The sequence below is a fragment of the Paramormyrops kingsleyae genome, chromosome 10 (genome assembly GCF_048594095.1).
Source record: "Paramormyrops kingsleyae isolate MSU_618 chromosome 10, PKINGS_0.4, whole genome shotgun sequence".
NCBI lineage: Eukaryota > Metazoa > Chordata > Actinopteri > Osteoglossiformes > Mormyridae > Paramormyrops > Paramormyrops kingsleyae.
This window is the reverse complement of record NC_132806.1, coordinates 22,381,088-22,403,446: the sequence shown is the minus strand read 5'-3', so window position 1 is coordinate 22,403,446 and position 22,359 is coordinate 22,381,088. Positions and strand designations below refer to the sequence as shown.

The 22,359-nt window shown below is 42.4% G+C and overlaps 1 protein-coding gene across 1 annotated transcript in view; it reads left to right on the top strand.

The window, feature by feature from the left end:
* The window catches only part of slc16a2 (solute carrier family 16 member 2), a 32,417-nt gene extending 11,201 nt beyond the window's left edge, over positions 1-21,216 (top strand). Inside the window, exons 2-7 of the mRNA XM_023842874.2 lie at positions 3,241-3,385; positions 4,942-5,392; positions 8,474-8,617; positions 10,916-11,144; positions 14,912-15,163; positions 16,314-21,216. Of these exons, the coding sequence (XP_023698642.2) occupies positions 3,241-3,385; positions 4,942-5,392; positions 8,474-8,617; positions 10,916-11,144; positions 14,912-15,144 (1,202 nt within the window). The 3' untranslated portion in view covers positions 15,145-15,163; positions 16,314-21,216. The remainder of the gene's footprint in view (positions 1-3,240; positions 3,386-4,941; positions 5,393-8,473; positions 8,618-10,915; positions 11,145-14,911; positions 15,164-16,313) is intronic.
* The last annotated feature ends 1,143 nt before the right edge of the window (positions 21,217-22,359 follow it).

Below are 22,359 nucleotides of genomic sequence, written 5' to 3'. Positions count from 1 at the left end.
ACCAGGAATCCTTGTGTAAATGTTCCTGAATCCTGTAATATCAGTTCCTGTCTGTCGGTGATCTCCAGGAAACGATGCATTCCATGTTTATGTCCCAGAACAACAAAGTTCCTGCAGCACCCACACACATATTCCAAAAAAAAAAAAAAAAAACCATTTTTTCCTCACCAAAGCCCAGAACAGGACGCTACAGAATAGCCCCACAGTGTGGGATGTTTTTCTGGGGGGTATCTGGTTATACACTTCAAAGGAGATGTTAATTCAGCATGGGCCAGTTATAATGCAGCCAGATACGAATGTTGTGATTATCCAGTGAAATGCATCTCGACTTCCTTCTCTGTGGGGGTGTGAATAGGGAGCAAATGGATGTCAACTTATGGCAGTTTTCCACTGGCATGCAGGAACCAGATCGTACCCAAGCTGTATCGCAAAGAGACACTTGTTACAGCGCAGTTCCAGATCGCTTCAGTTTTCCACTGCAGAAGGGTTGGCTCAGTAAAGGCGTTGCCGGGTTTGGAGAGCGACAGTGATGTAAAACCAAAGAGATGCTTATTGCTGTCCACACGGTCTACACTGTGATTTACTGTGTGCTAGTTTCTGCTAGCACGTCTGTGCGAATTGCAGCGGAATTAGCATGAGCTGCGTAAAATTACATTACGAATCCACTCTGTTCAGCTGTTCTATAGTACTTTTTAAGTAGGTTGTTGAAAGTTTAAGTTCTGAGTTATTGGGAATATATCAGTACGTTGTGATACCTAGAATATTGTGTACAGGTTTGGTCACCATATCTTAAAAAGGACATAGCGGCCTTAGAAAAGGTGCAGCGTAGGGCCACAAGAATGATTCCTGGTCTTAGAGGAATGTCCTACGAGGAAAGGTTAATTGAGCTAAATCTGTTCAGCCTCAAGCAAAGGAGACTGAGGGGGGACATGATCCAGGTCTATAAGATTCTAACAGGTTTGGATGCTGTTCAACCGAATAGTTACTTCAGCATTAGTTCAAATACAAGAACTCGTGGCCATAGGTGGAAATTAGCGGGAGAACATTTCAAACTGGATTTAAGGAAGCACTTCTTTACACAGCGTGTAGTCAGAGTATGGAATAGTCTTCCTGATAACGTAGTGCAAGCTGAATCCTTGGGTTCCTTTAAATCAGAGCTAGATAAGATTTTAACAACTCTGAGCTATTAGTTAAGTTCTCCCCAAGCGAGCTCGATGGGCCGAATGGCCTCCTCTCGTTTGTATAGTTCTTATGTTCTTATGATGTACAGTACTACTGATACATGTATATCGATGCAGATCACCGGTTCTGTCTTGTCTCTGTGCATTTCGACCAATCAGTTGGCGCTGATGCAACCAGCCCAGCTTAGTCACACTTTCGTTAGATGGGCTCCGTCGGCCTGGATGCCGGTCGGGTACGGCTGGTTTCCTGGTGACTTTAGAAAAGCACCATTAACAGCAAGAGGAGAACCAGTTCTAAGGACTTCTGGTTCTGGGAAGTTCTGCGTCCTCACGAAGTACCTCAGGCTCCACTGGAGTCCATCGGCTATCATTTTACACTTTTAGTGTCGCGCTTGGCATTTTATAAAGATTTGATTCAGTATTTTGTAGTATTTGTTCATATTAGATGGCAATGTTTGATGCATGCAGGTTTGCAGTCTTCAGGATCCTATTTTTAAACCAAGTCCTGAATAACATGATTTGTGTTAATTGATAGTGAACACAGCTGATATCGTATTGGGTAAAACTGTGTAAAATCCCTTATTCCGCTATTGTATAGAATATATACAGAAGAATTATTTCAATATCTAATTTTTTTTAGGATGAGATTAACTTTATTGATCCCCGGGAGAATTCCATTTCATACAGCGGCAAGGTATGTACAGAAATGCACAGTGCAAATACGGAACACCTAGTACAAACAAATTTTAAAAGTACACGAAATATACACAAATAAAAGCATATATACGATTAAAAAAAAGACAGCTAGCGCTGACCTTTTACCATGTGAAGCTTTTTCTGTGTTGTGTTTGGAGGCCATGAGCCTCCAAGGGCCCGGCTTCTGAGGGCCCGGCTTCCGAGCAGCAGATGAGCGGCACGGAGTGGCGTGAAAGAATGCGAGTCTGGAAGCGGGTGACGACAGCAGCGGGGGGTGGGGGAGGCTGCCTGGAATATGCGGAACTGCTCACGCCGGTCTGGGAAGCCGGTTTCTTTTTCTTTCCCCTTCCTCATGTTGCGCTGCCACACTTGTGCGTCTTGGCCGGCCGCCCGCCCACATTCCCCGGTGCCTGAAATGGCATTTTCCTTTCGTCCCCATGGACAGCAAGAGGGTTTGGTCAGCGAGGGCAGTACTGTGGACACATGGGGGCCCCTTCCAGCTTTGGATCCTGGTTTTGAGCCATTAACTCCTAAAGAACATATTTAAATGGTCTAAACCAGTGTTTTCCAATCTGGTCCTTGGGGATCCGCAAGCATTTTACATTTTTACCTGGAGCTGGGAGGGATCATAAACATGGACTGATTGTGTGTCCCTGAAGACTGGGTTGGGAAACACTGGTGTAAAACCCAAAATATGCTCCTTCAGTAATTTAGGGTGACCTCCAGTTCAGTAATGGCTTATTTCAAATTTGCAGTTATGTCAAGCCAGAACTACATGGGATACATTTTATGGTTTACACAAAATAATATGAGGAAGAGATCGCAGTTTGTTGTGGGATCCAATGTGATTTTTAATTTATACTGTCTTAAGTCATTTTATCTGTTTATTGTGTTGGTCTTGTATTTGTACGAGTTATTAGTTTGTAAGGTTTTATTGTTTTTACTGCAGAATTAGGGTCTGAACTCTGTATATTTAGAGCTGATTAATATAGCTTGAGTTTGATGTGAATATAATTTTTTTTGATGCCTTGTAATACTTTGCTGAATCCCTGTATCAAGCTTCCATGCCAGTAATCTAGTAGAACGTCACTGTGAAGCTGAAGCTGTCCAGGCTGGGGGTCCTGGCCGGTTATATGTAAAGTGCTTTGTGACAATGACTGTTGTTAAAAGCGCTATATAAATAGAATTGAATGGAATATCACAGGCAGCACGGGGAGCCAGTCCAGCATCCGATCGTTATCTTTAATATTTTATTTATTGTTAATGTTATTTTGTGCGAACATCCGAATATGATGATCATACCGTAACTCTGTGTGTGTTTCTCTCCCCCTTCTCCCCCCTTCTCCCCCCCCCCCGTGTCCAGCCTGGGTCGGGGCCCTAGCCATGGGCATGATTTTCTTCTGCTCCCCCGTGGTCAGCATGTTCACCGACCATTTCGGCTGCCGGAAAACGGCGGTGAGCGGCGCGCTAGTGGCTTCCCTTGGACTCCTGGCCAGTTCCTTCGCCACGTAATTAGCCTTTTCCGTCGGCTCAGCCCCCTAACGCCCCGCCACCCTCCAAGGTCCTTTCTGCACTGAGCTCTCAAAACGTAGCTAAATCAAGCCGCACTCACCTCTAACATTTTAATCGCTAATTGTAACGGCAGCACACGGAAAGCCACTTCACCCACATGGCCCTTCATTAAATCCGCCCCCCCCCCCCCCCACATGGCCCTCCCCTGCTTCTGCCTGCAATAGCCCCTAGGAATCCTGGTTTTTTAGTTTCTGCTGTTGTTTACAGTGTTGAGTACATCATCATGTTGGGCTATTCATTATTTCTTTTTTCGTCTGGTAAGTCGTCCATCAGGTTGTAGGCGAAATCCAGCAATGCCCGTACATTGCCCATGGGTTGATTTTTTATTTATTTAATTATTTTCCCCCACAAGTTGATTTCTGGCTACGTTCGGACAAACGAAGCCTTGCTCAGTATCCGATTGGCCGCGAGAATGACCTTGGCGGGTAGAGCTGTAGTATAAATAAGGTTAGGCTTACTTTAGGTTTTAAATGCAATTAGGCCTTGGTCATTGTGGGGCAGGACTGGCAAGAAGGCCTTTGATTTGGTAGCTCACAATCAGCCAGAGAAATTTCAAGCCTGATCCAAATTTATACTCATTGCTCTTGAACGATTTAGCTGCTGAGAAAACAGGAAAGTCGCCCAGTCTCCTATAGAGACGTGAAGGAAGTTGGCATTTGTTTTTGTCCTGCCCTGTTCCTAGCAGCAAATTTCAGGTGAATGTAGTGCAAGCAGTAGAATTCTACCTTAATAATAATAGTAAGCCTGCTTTGCTGCACAGTAACTGGCCCTCAGCAGGTGATCATGGCGACAGAACCAAGTCACCCCCCCCCCCCGTGAGGCTGCTGATAATGGCGTGTAGGGCAAATTTTGGTGAGGAAAGCTGTCATGTTCCTACAGCATTCTGGCCTGTTCCAGATTCAGTTGAGTATAAGCAACACCTTTTAAGATGGGTTAATAGATTAGATTAATGTAATTTCCTTGTTTTCCCCCATATCATTTATCAATGCTAGCCTGGTGAAAGTGGTGGTGATCAGACATGGGCAGGGTACACGTGAATTACACGCATGCACACGTGAAAGCCTTTTAACAGACTTGTGAATATAAGTTTGTATGTTGGTTTGAGTGTGATTTATAAGGAGATTAAAGCAGCCCCTTGGCAGGCTATGAGGATGCCACAAAGAATTGGCTGAATCTGGCGATTTAATATGGGTATTTTTAGCACTTTATAACATTTAGCCACAGTTACATTTATGAGATTCAGATGCGTAGTTGCAGATGAGGAAGCACCCATGTTCACTGTTGTCTTTTATTTGAAATCTGTCGGTATAAATAACATGAATGCTGCCTGGTTTTGGAGCACATGGCCCACCAGATTTCAGTCCCCCACTATGCTGCCTGGGATAGGATCCAGATCCCCCCCTCCCCATGTCTCTGCTGGATAAGTGGTTACAGGACAGATGGGTGGATGGACTTAGGGAGCCTTTCTAACCACCTTCCCTTCTCGCGACAGATCTCTGGGCCTCCGCTACTTCACCTACGGGATCCTCTTCGGTTGCGGTTCCTCTTTCGCGTTCCAGCCCTCTCTGGTTATCCTGGGCCACTACTTCCGACGCCGCCTGGGCCTGGCCAATGGCGTGGTGACTGCGGGGAGCAGCTTGTTCTCCATGGGCCTGCCCGTCCTGCTCAAGAAGGTGGTGGAACCACTGGGGCTCCAGCGGACGTTCCAGGTGCTCAGCATCTTCATGTTCATCCAGGCCCTGCTGGCGCTCACTTTCCGCCCACTGCTGCCCAGCAGCGACCATGGTGCCTCACCCCAGGATGGCGGCGGCCGCTGGAGAGGGGGCCTCTCCCAGATGAGGAAGTACTTCAACCTGAGAGTGTTTCACATCACCACCTACAGGGTGTGGGCATTCGGGGTGGCCACAGCCGTACTGGGATACTTCGTGCCCTACATTCACTTGGTGAGCCTCCTGTTTGTTTCATTTCTTCAGTGAGTGGTTTGATGAAAACCAAACAAATTATGTCTCAGCTTGTCTGTATATCTGTCTATTCAGTTCAATTCAGTTTATTTTTATATAGCGCCGTAAGGTGCTTTACATGGGTGTGTCGTGATACATCACAACATCATTAAGACAGAATTATACAAAAACAGGGAAGAAGGAAGACAAAGAAATGAAAAGGAAAGCCAGATGACAATGGAGGACAGGAACCAAAAACTCCCACATATGGAGAGAAAACACTTTGGGGGTCAACTGGCTGCCCAACCCCCCCGCAGGCATGCTAACACCGAAAGAAAGAGTGGGCTTGCTTGCTAAAAGTAAGGTCTAAACTGTGATCAAGGTTAAAGCTAAATTCCATGATTTATTCACACTGAATAAATCAAATTATTGTGTTAGTCCGATTAAAATCGGACTTGTGAATACATGTAAACGTGTTAGTCCAACTGTCATCTCATTAAATCGACTACTAAGTCAAAGTCTTACTAAGACACCCACATAATGCGATTGGGAGTCGATTTACTCCTGCATGTATACATTTAATCGGACTCAAACTGGCCTATGCGCTCTGCACATGCTTCAGTCTCCCCCGCAGGCTTTGGCCTGGAAGTACACAGAAGAAGGTTGGAGCATAGCAGAGGTTGCATAGCAGAGGTTGCATAGCAGAGGTTGTACAGCATGTACGAAAAGTACAGCGCTGTAAACTCCAATTCATTGCTCATCTAAAGGGTGCTTTTCCACCGCACCAGGTACAGTACTTTTTGGTACTTCAAGAGGGTACCAAAAATATGGTACTAAAGGGTGTTGGTTTTAAACTAGTGTAAAAACTGTTACAGGCGCAGAATAACATCACAACGCGAGGTAGGTTATTTTGTACCGAATTCAAAAAATGGCCGTAGTATATTATAGAGATGTACGATGTGCGATATTAATACCAACATCACATGTTATGCACATCCAATTCTTACATGGCTAGTGAACTAGATTAAGATCAGGCTTTTTCCTTCAATTGGGTATGAATATTATAGTGCAGGGAGTCTCACTAAAACATTTTTTACTCTGTCATAGGTAAAAAAAAATCTTAGCAAGTTAGTGATTTTAATGATTATTCAATTTCAGAATTATCTAGTATATGTCTGGAGATCAGATTAAACTTTACCTCCACTGTTTTTGCATGATCGCTGCATGCGTTCTCCGAGACGATCATAATCATTGTTATCCTTGTTGTTTAAATCACTCCTAGATGGGTTAGTGAGAAATTTATATTAAACTCCCTTTTTGTTTCATAAATACTCCAATATTTATTACAACAAAATCACATTGCAATATTTGAAAATTTCCAATACCAAGCTGTCATAGTATATTATACAGAATACTTTATTTCTTGTTATGCTATCCTGATATTGTTGTATCTGTTCTTCTGACCAGATCGCAATCAAAGCTTATGTCACTTAATCTGTCCACGCCTTCATTATTATTAATTGTATTATTTTTCTACGTCTGTGACATAGTAGGTCAACTGGATAAAGCCCAATACTAACAAGCTGAATGGTTGTTACAGTTCGTAAGTCAAATCCACGGTGTCACCCCTCCGTAAGACTTAACCAGGACTCCAGCTCAGATGGTGCCCACACCGGGCACCATCCGGGCATGTGGGAAGAAAGGCAGAGAGCATGGGGCGGTCGTTACATGCATAGACATGTTAATTCACAAGCATAATAGATAAAAATGGGATATACAGCAGCACCCGCAGCCATAGTTACGGTATGTTATGTGTTAAGTTGCGGGTAAACTAAACTGAAGTAATATATATGTCGATCTGTATATAAGAACATAAGAAATTTACAAACGAGAGGGGGCTATTCGGCCATATCCAGATGTCTCTATCTAGCTGTCTATATCTACCCCTTTCTGTAAATCTAGCTGGTTCTCTGTCTGCATATCTAGTTGACTTTGTCTCTCTATCTAGCTGGCTGTCTGTCTGTCTATCTAGCATTCTGTTATTTAATGTGCTCTTTATGTCTACTGAAATATCGAAAGCAAACCCAACCCAGTGAATGTATTTGTGAATTTTGATGCTTTATGTGAAGCTTGTGATTGAAGATATTAACTTTATTACATATGAAGCAAGTTTATTTCATATAGCTGTAGCACACACTTTATACTAATGTGTGTAATGTAATTTTATTATTTTCTCTAATGGCAAAATTAGCAATATTTTTGATGTTCAATATTTCATCAGTCCATTCGGTAAATGGCTATTTCAGTGTCACTTTCTGATTAAATGCTCAGTGGCAATAGCTAGTTGGAGGGATTTTTTAAATAATAATGTTATGTAATGTTACGTAACGTGCAAACGTGGAGGAAGCCAGGCTTGCCCCTGCTGTTGGATCCGCTTGTGGGTAGAGAAATGTACGCTAGTCGCGGTCTCCTTCACCACGCTGAGGGTCTTTATTGACCATCGTCAAACTGAGAGACATCAAGGTGCCCATCTGCTAATATGTCCAAGCCCTTCTCTTCAAATTTGTGCAAAACTAGAAGCCCGATCATGATGTTCCCTGCGCTGTCCTGTTTTTTCTGGCTATTGGCCAGACGTAAACAAAACCCCGGCTTTTGTTAACCATGTGACCGAGTTATTAAGTCAGAGGCACGGCTTGGAGAGGGCTTGCTGATATGATCGAGCCACACAGGAAACGCCACACTCAATATATGCTCAAAATATCAGGCCCCCAAGCCATTGATGTTACCTGCCTCGCCGAACTTCTCAAAGAAGAGAAAATATTTAACTTCGGTTGTAAGCCGTGGGTCAGGAAATAGTGCTGAGCGGCTGGTTTAGCCGTTATTTGGGTGGGATTCAAGCTGTAGCTTTCCGCTTCCACTGTTTTTCTTGCAGCTCTTTGAAGGTAAAAGAGGTAAAAGGTCACACAGAATGCTGCTGGGAAGAGGAATAAACAGCAGGTCCAAGTGAGATGACTTGAGGAAATAGTAGCCATGCCTGAATCTCCGAGGGCCCTGACAGAACTCGTTTTGCCTTTTATCTGGTAGATGAACTTCGTAAAGGAGCAGTTCAAAGAGACTGACAAGGAGTGGATCCTGCTGGTCTGCATCGGGGCGTCTTCCGGGGTGGGTCGGCTGGTCTCCGGGAGAGTCGGAGACCTCATTCCTGGCCTCAAGAAGATCTACATGCAGGTAGGAGTGTCAGCTGACAATCAGGGGTCTGGGTGCTGTGTGCGGACAGGAGATCACTCCACACAGCTAGGAGAACTCAAACTGGGATGAATTAGTGATGCTGGAAACAAAATGAGGTCAGACTAGTATGAAATCACGTTAGTGATTAAAGTCTAGAATGACTCTCTCAATTACCGTTTCTTATTTATTATTAAAAATCATTATTTGTTGCTAAATCCAGAGTGTATACTTGAAGACAGAAATAGCTTGCCTAGACTTAGGGGGCGACTAGACGTCTAAAGATGAGATGTATGGTGATTCATTTCAGCTGGAGGTTTAAAAAAAATAAAAATAAACCAGGCTCGCTTGGCTTGCCACCTCCTTTCTCTAGAAGCTCAGAGGTTACCCCCACGGCTCTGAGCGGGCCCCAAGATCGTAAACAAATTACGTAAGATGGAGGGAGGCCCCATGGCCCACGGGAACAACCAACCGCGGAATAACAAGGGTGGGGAGAGATTTACCGCCGGTTGATTGGGGTTTGGGCCGGCAGAAAGGAAGGCGTTTTGTTCCAAACAGGGTGCAGAGCTTCCTTCAGCTTTCCGTCCTGCCCGCCCCCTTCTGCCACCCCCACTGATGTCATTTTCTAGTTATGGAACCTATAGGCCTGCTGGTAAAGCTTGTGTCCGAAAGGTTAACACTCTCTGGATGAATTTAACTGGAGTGATATATCTAGCTATCTACAAGTCATCTTTGATTCACTTGTGATCAGCTTTACAAGTTTTAAAGTCTAAACGTAATCGTACCTTTTATTTATGTACTTGGCAAATGCTTTCCTTCAAAGAGATAGATGAGTCAGGGAGAATGTTGTGTTCAAACTAAGAGCCCTGGTACAATAATTTGAGTGTAAGTCTTGTGAAAAGCTGATGTTTGAAGAGTCTTGCTAATATGGGAGAGTCAAGACAGAACAGTGCCTCAGTGGGTTTCACTGTTGTGTCACACCTCTGGGGTTTGTGTGTGTGTGTGTGTGTTTGCGCACAGGTTGCATGTTCACCCCATGTTGTGCGGTTCCCTCTGGGTACTCTGGTTCCCTCCTGCATTCCAATGAGGGCTTGGGTCAGCAGATGAAAGGGAACTGGAAGAGGAACAATGCAGTACATAACATATAAGAGACCGCAAGATCTCAGATCATATAAGCGTGTATCAGTGTTCAAATCCAGAAAGATCCAGAAAAATCTAGACCAGGATTTTGTTTCAACCAACCAGTTGATTCTGTGACACTTTATACTCATTTGGCTGGTTGAAACAAACTCTTGGTCTGGATGTTTACTTTCTGGACTTGAACTGTCCACCTCTGGTGTGTAATAGCCTCATAATTGCATCAAAAGCTAAAGATACTTGTATATTCATACAAAAGGAAATGCATTCAGAAGATTGAGGCTAAAATATGGAGTGAAGAGATGATTTTCAAAGTGAAAAGGGATTCTGAACTCCTGTGGCTGGGAGGAGCTCATACAAGCTTACATGGGACTTTGATTTCTGACCCTCAGGCCTTGATGAACATAGTGACTTTGAAGGGGACATAGGGGTTGATGAGGTCTTGCTGATTAGGTGTGTAAATCGTAAGCTTTGCCACAATACGATTCAATTTCGGTTTTGCAAGGTAATGATTTGATATCTGGTGATATTGTATCGCAGTAACATTTCAAATGTGATTTGTTTTGATTCAGTGATACATGATTGATATTTTCAAGACAGTGAAACAAGCTGATATTGGTGGAAATTTATTTTAATTCTGAAAGACTTAAATGTTTAATTTTTCCATTTCAACGAAAGTGATCGAAAAAACTATAGAAAGTGCTTCAAAATAAAGTCTCAAACACAATGTCTGCATAAGATACATTCTGTCTTGTTAGTATTTTAACAGCAACAAACAATTTCTGTACGTATACTTTACTCTGAAAACGGAGGAACATAGATATACTGAGCTACATAATTTACTGTAATGTATTAGTCTCTGCTCTGCTAAGGTGATTCTCTAGATGGCTTTGTGTGTTGTTTTTTTTTCAGCAGCATAGTTTAATGATATGAATCGATGTTTGTTAATTGAGTTGATTAAAATCATATTGCAGCCTTGACAATTAGTACATCGAATTGAATCGATGAATTGTTACAGCCCTGTTGTTGCTATGGTAGCGTTGCTCCCTTATTTTAGGAGTCTGGCTGTTTCTTTTCGATAGGAGCCACAGAAATCTAAATATTCTGGGAAGACAGTGTATGACCCCCCCCCCCCCTCCCCCCGCTTGGTGTGTCTCTCCCAAGGTAGCCTCCTTCATGGTGCTGGGTCTCATGTCGGTGATGATCCCTCAGTGCCGTGTCTTTGAAGGCTTGGTGGTCGTCTGTCTCCTCCTGGGCCTCTTTGACGGCTGCTTCATCACCATTATGGCTCCGATTGCCTTCGAGCTGGTGGGACCCATGCAGGCCTCCCAGGCCATTGGCTACCTCCTGGGGCTCATGGCAGTGCCCATGACGGCTGGACCTCCCATCGCCGGTCAGTACCACCACGCCACATTGCATTGGCACGTCTGGCTTTTATACATCTGTAACCTCTCAGTCTAATTCCATCGCTGTTTGACGATACAAGCAGCCCAAGGTGATATTTTTACGTTATTTATTTATCAGTAGGATATTCTTGCCGTGCTTACTGTATGGGTTTTGGTCTCATCTCAGAGCTCTGCCATAATCGTGTCTTTGTAAATACAAACTGATATTATGAGCATAATTTGCATCTTGTGGAAATTTCCGAAAGTGTATTGCTATCCTTTCATCTTCATTCACATTAACATCCATTACAGTCTAGTAAGTCGGTGACACAATGTCAACTGGAGCTTCTTGGGTCCAGCGTAGCGCTGCTTCTTGCTTTTGGGAGTTTTACTTAAACGAAAATGTTCTGAGGGCGGAAGGAAAAATGATTCAGAGAGGAGACTGTAGAGGAGGTGGGTCAAAGCAACAAGAGGAGGCGGGACCAATCAGCCAGATGTTTGGACTCGCTTTTGATTATCTCCCTGAACCATTTTTCCTTCTGCCCTCAGAACATTTTTATGTAAGTAAAATTCCCATAAGTGACTGTAGTTGCCTTTTTGTAATAAGGCGGACTCACACCTGGCCTGGTTGCCATGTTCCAAGCACGATTGCCCCCCTCCCCCGCTGGTCTGTCCTCACATTGCACTTTCCTGGCCCAAGCATGTTTTCACCATCACCGTGCCATTTCTTGTGTTGAAGCAACATAGGAAACATAGGAAAAATAGCACTATTGCACTGCATAATGGAGTTCCTGATTAATATCCATATGTTTTGGAATATTTAGAGTCATTTTGGGCATAATGATACTTTGTCCTCTTATGGATTTATCAAGTATGCAACACATTTTAATTTTTGCATTTTTTGTTGCATCCAGTTCTTGGATACTCTCATCCGCCCAAACTTCCTGCAAACTGCACCTCTGCCATAGACCAAAGTGGTCCCTTACCGACACGTCTGTTATATGTATGTCACCACCCAATCTGTACGCGTCACTTTCTGTCACAGTTTAGTTTTGCAGAAAAAAAATGACGTGATCTCTGCAGCCTACCCGATAATTTCTTTCCAGGTGCCGATCATGTATGGTGTACATGTGTACATGCATGTGTCAGTCACATCAACCGTCATGTCTGTGTTCCGTGCCCAGGCACAGTTAGCACTCACACTGGATGCGTACTGTGCTGGAGTCCGACTAACTGTGCCCGGGCCCACCTCATCAAGCAGACACGGTATGACGTGATCACTCTGATAAACAAACTGGACCTTGGGGGTCAATCATGCTTGGGAACAGTACAGATCACCTAGCATGTACACAAGTCTGTCATAGTCCACAGCTGGAAAGGAGAGCTCTGCGAATTGTCCTGAGGGAAGGGATGGGTCCTGCAGGTCATCACCGGTTGAGTAGAAGCTTGCATTCCTGCAGGCTAAAACCTTTTGCCAAGCAGGATGCCGTTAGCAGTCCACGGAGCCTTGGGAGCTGCACATGCAGACATCTGTATCCGTTCTGGTGCTAGAAACCTCAGGGTGGTCCTATGAGTCATCTGTACGTCTCTGCCAAATTCACGCTCGCTAAAATAAAGTGTAATTTGCAGGCAAACATTAAAAATAGGAAGTATGGACGCAACGGTGACTACGTCAGTGTTTAATTGCTCGTAAATGTAAACGATTTGAGAGAGATTTCCACTGGCTAGCTCAGGTAATGGAGAAATAGGACGAGTCTCCCATATGTGCATCAGTGAAGACGTTTATATCATCATGTAAATATGGATGGTAATAAATATGGTGGATTAGCATCTTCAACATAATCACATCACCGTGTCCCCATAATGTACTCTCTACTCGTGTCTGGACAGGCAGCGTTTTTTTCTGGATTGGTCATCCCTGAAAAAGCAGCCAGCCCTGACGTTCTGAAGATGCCCAGGGGATTGAGGGCCGAGCGCACATGCCATCACGCTTACGTACTTCAAACTTCAGAAGGGGAACAGCTTGTAACAGCTTGTCTTGGCTTTGTGAATCTGTAGATCATTAGCCTGTACACTGAATTTACAGGCTATAAATGCACAAACCATAAGGGTGAGGGTGGGGTGAGCGGTTATGGTGTAAATCGGGGAGCTGCAACTAGATAAAGGGGTAGAAGAAATGCCTTTTCCATGGTGATTTAAAGTGTCCTCCGATTCTCTCGGACACGTACAAAAATGAGATCCTCGCAGGAGAAACCGGTTGTTGGCATGTTGGCAGTGGGACATGTGAGTCCTGCTTCATGCCCCCCCCTTTCTGCACCCTCCCACAATAGGACTTTCCAGTTAGCCCACTCATAACTAAAAGAGCAGCCATTTCTAACTGAGTACACTGGGTTAATGTTCCTCAGTGGGATGTAATCATTGCCAGTCTGCAAGTTCCTCTATAGCAGTGGTCTCCGACTCTGGTGAGCTTCCGAATTGCGACAGTATATTTCTGCAGATCAAAAAGACATGTCTTAAACTGACTTGAGATTGACCAGTTCTACTTTAGTGAAGTATAGACAAGTTAAGTGTCCATTTTGCTTGTTTGGTTAACTTCTATGGCAGGATCAGGACAGCTTCTTGCTAATTGGTGGTAATAACCAAAATGGAGTATCCCGAAGTTCATTCTGCAGTAGTATTGCTGTTAAAATGTGTTGCATCATGGAAACGTATACATAAACGAAGGCTGGTGTGCAGTATGATAATCTCTACCTACTTATGTCCTGCACTGTCGAAGTACTACTGTCAAATACCCAAATAAACATTACTGTACTCATTGATGATTTTTACATTTGTAGAATGTTTCGTTACGACAAACCTAAACCATGAAAAATCTTGACCACTGATGTGTTTAATAACTTCTTCATCATGGTCCGGTATATATTTTTAGAGAAAAGGTCGCGCCTGGCTCTGTAAGTTAGGACTCAGTGCCCATAATTAGAAAGCCACCTGTTCCGATCCCATTACCACCAGAGTGGTGACCTCAGCCGCTCCCTGGACCAACTGACTCCGGTTTCTCAGTTGTGCCTCACTTCGGGTCAATGCATCATCTTCTGATTTTCACATTATTTATATTTAACTTATTGATCAGACACTTTTTATCCAAAGCGGCTTGCCCTAGAAGGAAGGGTTATGATTTATGTGTGCTCCTGGGCATTTGAACCAATGACCTTCGCATTGTTAGCACAGTGCTCTACTTGCTGAGCTATGGAAGTTGGTTACGTCCCTGCAGTGAACATTAGTGTGAAAGCATAGCGTAGTATGACTTGTAATAACTAAATATTATGTAAATATGTAGCAACTATTCGTTATTATCATTATTATTATTATTACATTGTCCAAAAAGAGCATCAGTGTGTTTTTGTGATCCATTTTGGGTGACGTGTGTCTGTGACAGAATAGCACGCAAAAGTTCAAATAAAGAACGACATAGAAAATAACGAGTGGGTCGGATCACTCATTAATTTATGAATGAGATTACAAACTATTTACCAAGGGATTTGAGAAACACTCATTAATCAGCAAATGATCTTGAGTATGAGATAGCGAACTACTTAATGTCATGAAGCTTTCTGGAATTTCCCTTTCCCTTAAATGTATCTAATGAAAAATTGTTACATTTTGTCGAGTTATTACATAATGCTGTGTTATTACATAATGCTGTGTTATTACATAATGCGTTACAAGCATTGTTGATTATTATCTAATTTTTTTTCTGGTGTTCTTCCTGTCTCAGGACTCCTCCATGACTACTTTAAGAATTACCATGTGGCATTTTACCTTGCTGGGGTCCCACCCATGGTAGGAGGGCTTGTGCTCTTCTTCGTTCCCCTCATCCACCTGCGGCTGCAAAAGGCTCGGAACAGCTCAGATGCGGACCAGATCTCGGACAAGATGTTGTCAAATCCCGGCCACTGCGCCAACGGGGACATGCTGCCTGGCTTCACCGACGTGGAGACGCACATCTGAACCAGGTCTCCATGGAAAGGTGAGCGGACCCTGGGACTGCACCTTTTAACCTTTGACCCTTGCCATTAGAATCTGAATTCATGCTATAGAGAATGAATGGGTCCAGTTGCGAAATTTCCTAAACCTGACATGCAACGACCTGTTTCTAGTGGCTTAAACATTTTGTTGCTTAGTTAGTCTGGGAAGCATTGTTGGCACCGATCTAGATTAACCTTATTTTAAGATACAGTTTCTTACAATGGACAGTGTAACCTTAGTTAAGCTAAAATTTAGACAAAATGGCTTGTCCAACAGTTACTAGAAGTATTGTGCTTTTTGCTTATTAATTTGTAAGATATCTGTTCTAATATGCAGACCATCGCTCAAATTTCTTGTGTGTTTTCATTACAGATAGTGTATGATTTTAAGAAAAGATTTGATGACAGTGTTAAAGATTTATATCTATTCTGTTGATCTTCTGTTGGATTCTTATTTGCTATGCACATGATGTAGGGGACCCTGGGGGTAGTCTCTGAATGGGGTGAGTTGTTTGATAGGATACAGTAATCCTCCTGCATCACTGATGTTTAGCAAACAAAGTAAACAATTTTACTTTAAAAGGAAAAAAAATGATCCCCCCCTTTTCTACATTTCATAAAAATTCTAATGGAAAAAAAATCAAAAATTGACCTCAATCTCCCCTAAGACTCCTTGGAAGGTCTTTGGCTTGCTCTATAGATATCATCCATTCGTCGATTTCAGTGAGCCTGAAAAGGTTGGTGTAGTTGGTGCTAATTAATGCTAATTCATACTACAGTAGATACAATGTGTGGCTGATAGGAAATCTTTGTGTTATTGTCTCGGTGTAATATTGACTTTTTTTTTTTATCATTGTCATAGAAAATGTTAATAGCTGTAAACGATAAACTGGGCTGCTTATGAAAGCACTGTCAAAATACAATATCCCCGGCATATCTGGGCAATATGAAAAACTAGATACCTCCCAAGTCTCGACCTAGCCGACTATCAGGGGTGCTTGCGATTATGATTGAATGTGCAGTACATGAGATGTCAATGTTAACATCATGTATCCTGTAGATCAGTTAGGCACCAGCTAAACAGGAACCAAAGTTAACAGGCTTACTGTATATACCTAATCAAAACCCTCTTTTGCTTTTTCCTCCCCACAGGAATCCCGCTAACCCCCCCCCCCCCGGCACATGATTACATGCTAGACCCCTTTGTGTGGAATCAAGGCTCTACCCACCGTACTAAGCATGTTTTCAAATATCCTCCTTTGGAAGACCTTGGCTTGGAAGCCACCGATCATACAACCTTGTTTCCCTCATAACCCACTAAACCTCATCGGACCTTGTATCGCAAAGAACTCCAAGGGCACCGTGGTGCACAGTCTAACGTCACGAGCTGCTGTTTATGGAGATGGGTAGGGGTCACACTGGCGTGGCTGGAAGGCTGAGGGCCGTTGGCGAAGGCCGATGTCGGTCTCTGGACCTCAGAGAAATACAACAACAACTAAAAAAGTCGTGTTCCGTGTAAAGTTTGACTTTTCTGACGCACTTGTGTTATGGATCTGCTTCTTCACATGATTTATTGCAAGTCTTTAATTGCCGTCTCTGTTATAGTGGTTAATTTCCTATGTGTGCTTCTGTGCGATTTTTGTTTAGCTTTTAACTGAGATTCATGCTTAGGAAGAGAGTATGAATGAAAACAAGGAAAATGACGTAATCCTGGCACAAGAATGCTTCCAGCTTCATTGAGTCTGTGTCATTTGGTTGTATGGAATTGTAGGATTGATTTCAAGGCTTTTTCGCACTTTAAAAAAAGTATGTGTGTGTGTGTGTATTTTAGCCCAATTTTGTTGTATTCATGGGTAAATTTATACAGAATTTTTTGGCATTGCAGATTTTGTAAGAATATTTGAGTATTTTCACTTTAAATTTGCAAATTATGTCTTGTGAAATGAAGCATGGTATGTTCTTAAATGGTTCAGGTTTTGAAAGGATCTTGATAAAAATGAGAATGAAGACCCCCCCCCCCTCAAATGTAAGAACAAATTATCAATAGAGTAATAGTCTAGAAAACTGAACATTTTTGAGGTTATATGTAACTATGTAACACTTTGATTGTATGTTGTCACCTGTATATGGGCATTATGCATATGTAGGTGTATGCAGAACTTTGCAATATTTAGTTACCGAGTTAAGATGGGTTACTTGGCGTCCCCTTAGCGTCACTTAACCCCAGAGATGCACCTTCTTGGAGGTTGTGTTGTGACAAGCAGAAACCGCCAAGCTCATTTTTTAATCAACAGTTAGCGTTCTTAATTAAACCCAATCTCCCAGCACGAACGTAACCTCAGCCTTGGTTGAGACTTAATTAATGTCCTACAGATGATTGCTTAGGGACGGCAGACGGCTGAAATTGTTGCTGGTTTAGTGATTTAGAAGCAAGGTCAGTTGACTTATCCGGCTTTTTGTGTGTATGTGTGTATGTGTGTGTCAGTCAAAGGATGATTCGTAGTCTATCGTTCTGGGTCATGAAGTGCTTAAGGAGGTTTTAAGTTTCACACCATGGAGATTCTGTGAGAGCTGTGGATTGTGTTATCGTCTGTAGCACAGTCTTGCCGGCCTGAATACGTGGAGCGCTGTGTTACAGCTGTCACATCAGCTCGGGGCTGGTGTTAGTGAGAGGACCTTCCATTCTGCCCATCTCGCACTGATGCGTTAACCAAGTTTTTCAGGTATTGTCTTGGCATCAGGCATTCTGATCACCAAAAGCACGTCTGCCTGCAGATTGTCCAGAAGGAGTGGCCTGAGTGGACAGCGAGTTTGACGCAGTATGATACCTAAGGGACGAGCTACTGGAATGCCGAATGTACCGTGTGAGAGCTGCTGGTGTGACTGGTTTGGGTCCAACACCAACCTACATGTACAACACCTCCAGTGTCTGTCAGGGAGTGCCTCTGCCTTACACCTTTATGTTGTTGTTTTTATTAAAAAAAAATTTTTACATGAATGGGCGTCTCATGTGTAAGAAAGAATGTTTAGATGTGGCCCAGTACTTTGAGATCCTGCTCCTCAGAGCATTATCTTATTCACAATGCTTTGTTTTCTGGGCGTTTCTTTCCTCCCTGGTTGTATTTATATAAGGGGGGAAACTCGACAGCAGCGTCTGGCTCTACGGCTCAGTTCCAGCAACAGGGCTGGATATCACTCAGGATTCAGCTGGCCATTAGGCATTCCGTTACCTGCTTTTCCGATCCCTTTCTGTGTCGTCTTCAGAGGACATTACCTGTTGAAAAACCGCAGTCAGAGACTGGTGTATATTGAGAATCTAGCCTTATGTTGACAGTTTTGCTTTTCTCTTTTTTTTTTTTTTTTTTTTGGTGTAATTTCTGGTCACGTGACACTTCTGCTTATTTCAAGGTGAGATTGTTCAGGGACACTTAGTTACGAAGGACTGTTAGGGTTAGTAAGTAGATGATGTAATGGTCCTGCGAATGTTTGATCGAGGGATGAACACATACCTCAGTGATATTGTGAATGCCGGTTAGTCACATGATTGTCAAAATCAGCACAGGGCAGTAGATTGTGAGTCAAGAAGTTGATGATGTGACCAGAAGTTTGCAAGTTAGTTATAGTGAGAGGGGTGTCCCTGTGCTTTGTACCCTAGAACAAGGTACCTCAACTGAAATTTTGTAGCAATTCATAATGTGATAATGTAATAAATGTGTTAGAGGCTCAGAGTGTAACACTTTAATATCTGGAAAAAATCTCATTACATTATTAAGTGAAGAATTTTATTACATCAGAAGTTAAGTATGAATTACAACATTTTGGCTATCATTTTATTACATTATGGGTCACTACAAACAAAACAGGTAAACAATTAAACTGAAAGCAGCGGTGTGTTGCTTTAAAGTCCACTAATAAAACTTCAGTGCTTGTTTAGTATGTAGCTGTGTGAACAAAGATGGGTAATGTTGGGTCATTCGTACTTCTGTGAAGAGATGGCGCTTTGTGTCACTGTCACTCAAACTGTTGTTCAGGTCCACTCTAGTGGTACGGTTCTGCTACTCTATCATCAAGAAAAACACCGTTTTTTAAAAATCTTTTGTTTACAGGTGGAAAAACTTGGTTCTAGGCACCTTGTTTGAATGCTTCTTTGCATGACAGCAATTAATGTGGTTTTGCAATATATTGCAATGTTAAATAGAGATCGCCGTTTAAACATGCGGTGTGGTGTGGTGATGTGTATCTGAGGTCTTCAGCATTGTGCTCCTTATCCAGTTTCATTCATTTTCTTTCATAGATAATGAGAGAGACCAGTTAGCCATTTGGCGGTGGGCTCTCCGGAGAGAGATTTTACTGTAGTGTCATTTTAAACATTTAGAGTTTAACCCGCTAATGCTGCACTTTAGATGCGCTTAAAAAATTTTGATACTTTTCTCTTGAAGTAATTTAGATATGAACAAATGTACAGTATATCGAGGGATACACATTTTTTGCACTACAGTAACAAATTATATAACAAAAATATGGGGGGGGGGGGGGAAAAAAGATTTTCAAATGCATTTTGGTATTGTCCATGCCAAGAACTGAGGTTCAGTTCTGGAGAATAGCTGAATGCTTCAGTGGAACTTGGCACTTAAACCTACCCCTGTATCTTTGCATTCTGTCCTTTTACTTGCTATTGGACCATGGAGGACACTGCCTCATGTTTGTGCCAAAACCGTCCAGATTGTCTCATGCATGATGGCAAAAGTCATTAAATTTCCTTCCCTTAGAAGGAACTTCTGATGTTGAGCTGTTTAAGAAGAAAATGATTGATACAACTGAAAAAGGATGAAACGTGGGTTTAAAAAAACCAATAAAGGGGGCAGACTTATGTTTTTTGTTAATGGGCAATACTAATATATAATTGTGAAATAATTGTGAAAAGTGCCAAAAGTTACCAAAAATGTCAAATTATTGAGTATAAAAAAAATGACATTTATTTTTTGTATCAGTCTTGCTTTCCGCATTCTTGTGTATTTTTATTGTCTTAATTATGGACTATGCATGCATGTAGCTGCCTAATTGATGGAGATTGTGACTGCGGAGTGGAGCGGGGAGTGCACTCGCATTGCGGAGGGAGAGGCACACACAGACCGGGAAGGCTACACGCTACACGCTTAGCATATTCCTACTCGTGGGATTTTACGAGTCAGCATTTTCCAGTGCTTAAAAAAAAATCATGTTTATTGGATTTATTACTATTATAGGGTCTCTTTCTGACAAGCAGATAATTATTGAAGTCAAGTTAATTCTGTCTTATTGTTTTATTGCAATTCTTATAAATGCAGATTTAGACTTTTTTCATCACTTTTCAGAATTTGTTGAAATTTTGAACTGCAACTGGAAAAAAAACAAATGATGTAACATGGCACATGCTAGTAGAATTCCATGGAAATCTTTTATGTAGTGTATTGTAAATTGTTAGTTTTTTTTTTTCTTTCTACATAACAGCATTTGCCGTGACGGAAAGGCTTGCGGATGAATTACCGGGGAAACTTAATTTGAAATGTTTTCCTAAGTGTCTAAGTATATATTTTTCAATAAAATGTATCCCTAATTATACAATGTAACAGCCACATTTGGCAGCCAAGAGCTGAATTCTACAAAAAAAAGGAAATCTGCTTACGAGTGTAGTGGTATTATTATGGCTTTTCTTCTTTTATAGAACAGAGTTGTAAAATTCTGTTGTCCAGCAAAGACGCTGAGATCAAGCTACAAATATATGTTTCTGTAATTTAATAAATGCCATTTTTTTGTTATTTGTATGCATTTCTATATTATATGTGGAACAACACACTGAGACTGTAACTTCATACCGGGACAGAACAGCGCGATTCTGAAATAACGGTCATGGTTCTTTCTGTAAAACCTGTACAATAATACTGGACCATTAAAAGTCATTTACCTTTTAATGCTGCTAGATGACTAATTTTATGTTAACCGGAAAAGATTTTAGATCTTCTACAGTATAATTGTTTTGTTTTTCTATTATAAATAAAATAAAACAGATGTGTAACCCTGTGGAAAATCTGTTTTTATTTTTCTGAATAATAAATGTGCATCGGTGTTTTGCCAGTGGATGTTCCAGCCAGAATCCTTGTATGACATCATCTGAGACACTTCCTCCTTTCCCATTTCTGTTCCTTATGGACTCTCTGGGATGTAATTCTTGCCTCTAACTTGGCCTGCTAACGTTTTCCTTATATACCGGCCAGTGGTGGCTGGTAGCTAAAAGAAGAGGAGGTCAAATATTACATTTTACAATTTTTGCGATAAGGATTTTTTTTGCCCAAAAATGTATATTTCAATGACCAAATGTTTAGTAATGAGTTATTTCAAAGATGTTTCATAATTTAAAAAATATTTGCAGTACTACCTTCTCCGAACCTATGGACCAGCCGCTTCTGATATAGACACGGGTAGCTATTATGTAGAGTTCAGCTCTCTTCAGTCTATTAAGTCCTTAAATGCTATTTTTTCACTAATTGAATGAATCATTAATTTAAATTCACAAATGGGCATTTAGGTCATTCTGGGCCTATATACCTCTCTTTCCATGTGTGATGGCCACAGTTGAGTGGTGTGCCCACTATTTGCGAGCCAGTCCTCCCTGGCAGATGGCATTCTGACTGGGCATCACAGTGAGCGGGTGACGAAGCACATGGACGCAGCCAGTGGGCGGCCATGCAGGGACACCCGCCCACTCCAGCACGCTTTCCGTCTGGCCTGCTTCGCTGTGCTGGAATCGCACGTGCTGCGTCGCGTGACCCAGAAAGGGACAGGGCCGCCTCCGGCACGCCGTGCGTTTTTTCGGCAAATCCACGTAGACTGTGGTTTGCTGAAGCTTACAGGTGATGAATGGGAGGGGGAGGGGGGGGGAAATCCCACCTGTTGCAGGCGACCCACCAATGAGCTGGTGGTGGCTATTGTCTGCATCACTGACCCCGATGCTAATCGAAAGACAGCATCATCGTGCATTTTCCAACCCTAAACCAACTCCTGGCTCTTCACAGAGAGATAATTTACAGTGTATTTCTGCATGAGGGGGGCGCTAGTGAGATTTGTGACTGTGAAGCCATCGCCAGTATTAATGCCAAACATTACAACAGGTGAGATGGGAGAATTGTTGAACCATTTCCGAAACATTCAGGTCAGGAAA